At 59.3% G+C, this 6,693-nt stretch overlaps 1 protein-coding gene across 1 annotated transcript; it reads left to right on the top strand.

Annotated features, from left to right (window-relative positions):
• Positions 1 to 5: 5 nt before the first annotated feature.
• On the top strand, positions 6 to 6,236 carry GRM2 (glutamate receptor, metabotropic 2; the record flags this gene model as incomplete). Its single annotated transcript, XM_008937172.1, has 5 exons — positions 6 to 332; positions 2,111 to 2,948; positions 3,566 to 4,629; positions 5,522 to 5,696; positions 6,163 to 6,236. Coding segments are annotated over 5 exons (2,478 nt in total), but the record flags the coding sequence as incomplete, so codon positions are not given.
• Positions 6,237 to 6,693: the final 457 nt, after the last annotated feature.

Genomic DNA, 6,693 nt, shown 5'->3' with positions numbered 1-6,693 from the left:
CCGTCCATGAGAAAGGAGGGGGCAGCGAAGACTGTGGCAAGATCAACGAGCACCGGGGCATCCAGCGCCTGGAGGCCATGCTCTTTGCCCTGGATGAGATCAACAAGGACCAGAGCATCCTGCCAGGGGTGAAGCTGGGCACCCACATCCTCGATACCTGCTCCAAGGACACCTATGCCCTCGAGCAGTCCCTTGACTTTGTCCGGGCCTCCCTCACCAGGGTGGACGGCTCAGAGCACATCTGCCCTGACGGCTCCTATGCCGTCCACGATGATGTCCCCACCGCCATCACCGGTGTCATCGGGGGCTCCTACAGCGATGTTTCTATCCAGGTACCCCCCAGGCAAGAGAGGCTTGGGTGGGGCTGGGGGGTCATCAGAAGCAGTGGGTGAGAGGGAGTGAAACCCCAGTAGTGATGTGATGCTGGTGCCGTCAGCACAGCACAGGGATGCTCTCACCTTCTTCATGATGATGCTGTGCCCTTCTGCAAAGGGGGGGAAGCCAGCCTGGCACCTCAGGCAGCCATCGTCCTGCTACCACAGAAGGGCTGCAGCCCTGAGGGTGGCCAGAGTACCCTTAGGGGCTGCAGGGAGCCCCCCACCCACCACGAGCCATGGGACCCGAGCCGGTGGATCTGTCCCAGGCAGCGACAGGGTTTTATTTCCCTGCCGGGGTTGGGGCAGCAAGCACAGCTCCTCAGCCCACGACAATCTCGATGCTGAAGTTCATGCCATTCTTGGTGCCACCACACTGTCATGCCCCTCCCCAGTGCCAATGGTCCTGGATGGGGCAAGCTGCCTCCTGACAGAGCCAGTACCAGTCCCTGGCTTGTCATGTCATGCCATGGTCCTGGAGAATTATGCTGGTCCTCTCCCGCCTGACATATGCCACCAGCACAGGTGGGTGGCCAGGACCCACAGCACAGGGACACATCCAGGCATGGTGCTGACACTCCGGTGTCAGACGGCCGGTGGGGCCAGCTGAGTCCCGGGGTCTGTTGGTGAGACACATGCTTACTAAAATTTAACAAGTCCCTGGAACATGTCAAACCACCTTTGTTGGTCCCCAGGGTCCCCACATCCCCGCAGCTGCAGGGTGGAGGAAACCTGGGCCAGGTGATGGAGGTGGCACCCTGATCTAGCCCGCACAGACCTTTGTCCCTTCCCTTGCTGGATGATCCACTGTCCCCACGGTCGGGGGCACCATCCCAACCCTGGGCAGGAAGGGGGTGGCCCCATGCAGCCCATGTGCCTGCTGGGGAGTGGTGCTGGGGCAGTACAGGGGGCTGGCAGCTCCCATGGCATGGCCAGGCCATGCAGCAGCATTGCCACGTGCGGGGGACCTGCTTCCCATTAGGGGACGTCATCACTGAGAACATCTGACCACATTAATTAAGCCTCATCTCTACCTTGGGGAGCAGCGAGGTGTGGGCAGGCTCAGCGGCCCCGCCGTTGTGCCCAAGTGCCCACCTTGCTGCCTCAAGAGCCTGGGCTTTAGCAGCCTCATTAGTGGGGCTGTTTTCCCTTTTGAAGCTAACGAGGGCTTCTGCGGAGCAGCTCAAGGTGCCAGTCCTGCTGTGGCTCCCGATGGGCGATGCGCAGGCGCTGGGCACTGGATCCAGCTCTGCAGCTAGCCCTGGCTGGGTGAGAGGCTCTGCCCTGGCTCCCAGCCCCCAGAGCCCTTTTCTCCCACACCATGGGGCTGTCAGGCACCCCAGACTTCTCCTTGCCCACCAGCATCTCCTGTGGGTCACCTGCAAGGGAGTTTCTGCTTTTGCCATGAATCCATTTATCCCCTCCCCAGGCCTGAATTTCAGAGGGGAGCGCATGAAATGCTAACAAAAAATTAAAAATAAAAAATGACCACATCTGCAGGCTCGGGCAACCCTGTGAACGTGCTGTTCATCCATCCATCCATCCATCCATCCATCCATCCATCCATTCGTCTATCTGTCCGCCAACCAGGATCCTCCAAGCAGGGGGACTGTTCATTAGCCCTACAGCCATGCTTGGGAGCACATGCAACAATTGGTGTTGGGTGGAGGTCCTCCAGCGGGAACATCCCTCACTAGGCCATGTCTTCAGGCACTCGCCTCTTCCCCTCCATGCAGGTGGCCAACCTGCTGCGGCTCTTCCAGATCCCGCAGATCAGCTATGCTTCCACCAGCGCCAAGCTCAGCGACAAGTCCCGCTACGACTACTTTGCCCGCACTGTCCCACCAGACTTCTACCAAGCCAAAGCCATGGCAGAGATCCTCCGCTTCTTCAACTGGACCTATGTCTCCACTGTGGCCTCAGAGGGCGACTACGGGGAGACGGGGATTGAGGCCTTTGAGCAAGAAGCCCGCATGCGCAACATCTGCATCGCCACCTCGGAGAAGGTGGGGCGCTCCATGAACAAGAAGACCTATGATGGTGTGGTCCGGGCTCTGCTGCAGAAGCCCAATGCCAGAGTGGTCGTGCTGTTCACCCGAAGTGAGGACGCCCGGGAGCTGCTTGCAGCTGCTCAGAGAGCCAATGTGTCCTTCATGTGGGTAGCCAGTGATGGGTGGGGAGCCCTGGAGAGTGTGGTGGCTGGGAGCGAAGCAGTTGCAGAAGGAGCCATCACCATCGAGCTGGCAGCCTACCCCATTAAGGAGTTTGCTGCTTACTTCCGTAACCTCAACCCCTACAACAACAGCCGAAATCCCTGGTTTCGGGAGTTCTGGGAGCAGAAGTTCAAGTGCAGCTTCCACACACAGGACTGTAGCTGGTACTCCCTCAAGACAGGCAAGTTTGAGCCAGAGTCCAAGATCACGTTTGTGGTCAATGCTGTCTATGCCATGGCTCGCTCTCTACACAACATGCACCAGACGCTGTGCCCAAATGCCACCAAGCTCTGTGACGCCATGAAGCCCGTCAATGGCAAGAGGCTCTACAAAGACTTTATACTCAATGTTAATTTTGACGGTGAGTCCAGAGGTGGAGGCAGGGTTTTGCTGCTTAACTGGAAAGAGGTGGGTGAAGGGGCAGGGAAGAGGAAGGAGACCCAAATTTGACCAAAGTCCCTCCAGCCTGCCCACACCTTGTGCTGTGGGTTGTGGTTGTCCCAGGATGCCAACAGCCCACCATCACACTTGTGAGGCAATCAAGGCCTTCTGTCCTCAGTGTAGAGAAGCTGGTGAGCAACTCCGTCCTGCTCACTTGCAAGCTTTGTGGTGTATTCACAGTTCAGGGATGAAACTGGAGGGATACCCTTGATCAGGGAGCCACACAGTTCAGGATGAATTAGAAGCGTGTCCTCTGTGATGAGGGCCACGGAGGCTGCAAAATCCCCCACTTTGCTCCTGCAGAGCTGGCTGGGGCTGCTGAGCTCTCAGGAGTGTGGGGAGGTCGTTGTCCACCTTTGCTTTCTCGCTCCTAACGTGTGCGCAGGCAGCAAGTATGAGAGTGAAGGCAAGGTATAGGATGGACATTTGCCTGTGGCCGTGGTGGGACATGACCCTTTGAAAGACCCCTGCCTCCATGCTGGGAGTGAGTGCTGTCCACCCCATGGCAGTGACCTTCTCCCCTTCTCCTCCCTCCAGCTCCATTCAGGCCAGCAGACACCAAGAGCGTTGTTCGATTTGACCGCTATGGTGATGGGATCGGGCGCTACAACATCTTCAACTATCACCACATGGACGGGCGGTATCGGTATCAGAAGGTGGGCTACTGGGCTGAGGGGCTCATCCTCAACACCAGCCTCATCCCATGGGCTGAGATCTCCATCCCTGTGTCCCAGTGCAGCGACCCCTGCAAGAAGAACGAGATCAAGAGCATGCAGCCCGGAGACATATGCTGCTGGATCTGCATCCCCTGCCAGCCCTACGAGTACTTGCTGGATGAGTTCACCTGTATGGACTGTGGTCTCGGTTACTGGCCCAACGAGACCCTGAATGGCTGCTATGAGTTGCCCCAGGAGTACATCCGCTGGAAGGACGTCTGGGCCATTGGTCCTGTCACTATCTCTTGCCTGGGTTTTATCTCCACCCTCTTTGTTTTTGGAGTCTTCATGAAGAACAACAACACCCCCATTGTGAAGGCCTCCGGCCGGGAGCTCTGCTACATTCTCCTGACCGGAGTCCTCATGTGCTACAGCATGACTTTCATCTTCATCGCCAAGCCCTCCACCGAGGTGTGCACGCTCCGGCGCCTGGGGCTGGGCACGTCCTTCGCCGTCTGCTATTCGGCCCTCCTGACCAAGACGAACCGCATCGCCAGGATCTTCAGCGGGGTGAAGGAGGGGGTCCAGCGCCCCCGCTTCATAAGCCCCACCTCGCAGGTGGTCATCTGCATGGCCCTCATCTCTTGCCAGCTGATCATCGTCATCATCTGGCTGCTGGTGGAGACACCTGGCACAGGCAAGGAGACTGAGCCTGACAAGAGGTACATCGTCACCCTCAAGTGCAACAACCGTGACTCCAACATGCTCATTTCGCTCACCTACAATGTCCTCTTGATTGTCCTCTGCACGGTCTATGCCTTCAAGACACGGAAATGCCCCGAAAACTTCAATGAAGCCAAGTTCATCGGGTTCACCATGTACACAACCTGCATCATCTGGCTGGCCTTCCTGCCTATCTTCTATGTCACCTCCAGTGACTACCGAGTAAGAGTGAAAGTCGGGCGGGGGGGACTCTGATAGGGCTTAATCTGAGCAGTTCTGGCAATTTGGGCCCTGTGGGGTGCGTGGCTAGGAGATATATGAGCCCAGGGAAGGGTATTTGGCCATAGACCTGGTGATGGTCATCCCTACATTGGGCCACTTGGGACCAGGTAAAAGGTAGTAAAAGGTAGCTAAAGGTCTGTTGCTGAGGGGGCAATGAGTCCTGGAGAGGAGACATGCACCCCCACACCTCAACAATCTGTTTGCCTGGGTGGGGGTGGGGAACAGCTCTGAGAATTCCAGAGATCCCCTGACCTGACTATGGAGGAGTGATTGGCATCTTTCAGCTCCATAGTGTGTGCAGGCATGAGACAGCCCCTGGCCCATCTGGACACTCCCCCCCCAGGGCCAGCATGGTCCCTGGGGAGCCGAGCAGTGCCAGGGACCAGGGAGCATGGAGTGCACCCTGCAGCACCTCAGCCTCCCTGGCAAGGGTGTCCAGACACATTCTTGCCAGGCCTGGAGGACTTGGTGAGGGAGGCTGCAGCTGGGGCTTCCAGAGAAGCCATGCACCAGTTGGTGGGAGTGGGCACTGGGGTGGGGGATGCTGGGCTCTGGTCCCAGGCACTGCCCCAAAGTAGCACGCTGGCAAGGCCTAGGGCTCAGGCTGAACCCACTTTGCAGAGGCAGCATGTCCTCACCCAGGCAGTGCCCATCCTCTGCCTGTGGTCCACCCTGACAGAGGAACCTGGGGTGGGGTGGGATGTTCCCATGGGGTGCAGGCAGCAGCCTCTGCCCGGTGGGGCTGGCTAGGGCCACAGCAACAGCTTCATCCTGCCCCACTTGGGGCAGAGGGCTGGTGGTAGGATGACCTGATACCCACCCCTGTCTCCAGGTCCAGACCACTACCATGTGCATCTCCGTGAGCCTCAGTGGCACCGTGGTCCTCGGCTGCCTCTTCACACCCAAGCTCCATATCATACTCTTCCAGCCACAGAAGAACGTGGCCAGTCACCGCGTGGGCACCGCCCGGTTCAGCGTGGCAGCCGCCAGCTCCAGCCAGTCCCATGGTGAGCACGGTGGGGCTGGGGGAGGGCTGGGGGGCAGCACTCCCTTCCTGGTGGGGGGGGTTGGAGCACCCTAGCACAGGCTCCTGAAGGAAAGTGGGGTGCAGAGTGGATCATGGCTGGCAATAGGGGGATGGAGGATGCTGGGAGGGAACATCCCCGCCTCAACCCTTCATCTCCCGTGGCCGTAAGCCCCAAGGCTGCAGCATGGCCTGGCAGGAGTACTGCTCCTGGGGGCTTGTCATTGCCCCAGGGGCATATGGCCACCCTGGGCACCCACCGCCCCAGCCCCGGGTGATATGGCCACCTATCATCACTCTGGATGGACACGGCTACCCCAGGCACTCTCCACCTCAGCCCTGGGGGATGCAGCTCCCAAGGCACCTGTCACCCATGACAGCGGGTTGCCCCTTGCGGGGGTGGTGCTGCCAGACCCCAACTTACCCCTGACTGCTGACCTCCCCTCCAGGCTCAGCCTCACAGTTTGTGCCCACGGTGTGCAACGGCCGTGAGGTGGTGGACTCCACGACGTCATCCTTGTGAAGGACGGGGGCCCAGGCCCTGGTGCTGCCATGCCGCAGCCCGGCTCTCTCCCCAGGGAGACAGTGCCCATGGCATGGCCCGCTCAGGTGCCAGAGGCTCAGCCCCTGCCCCAGCACGAGCTGCACATCCCACACACCGGGCCACGGTACGTGCTACTCTTCCCTTGCACTGAGCCACGTTACACAGTCCCTGTCCCCTGCACTGGGCTCTGGTGAACACCCTCCACCCCTTGCACTGAGCCATGGTGAACATTTCCCCATCCCTTGCACTGAGCCATGGTGAATGTCCCCAGTCCCTCGAAGTGAGCCATGGTGTACATCCCCTTGTCACCTGCACTGTGCCGTGGTGAACATCCCTCCGTCACCTGCACTGAGCCGTGGTGCACGTCTCCCTTGCCCCTGTGCTGGACCATGGTGCACATCCCTCCAAGTCACCCTAACTGAGCCGTAGTGCACGT

This window comes from Merops nubicus, unplaced genomic scaffold (assembly GCF_000691845.1).
Source record: "Merops nubicus isolate BGI_N331 unplaced genomic scaffold, ASM69184v1 scaffold32263, whole genome shotgun sequence".
Classification (NCBI taxonomy): Eukaryota; Metazoa; Chordata; class Aves; order Coraciiformes; family Meropidae; genus Merops; species Merops nubicus.
Note: the sequence above shows the minus strand (reverse complement) of the source record. Positions and strands in the feature narration are given on the sequence as shown.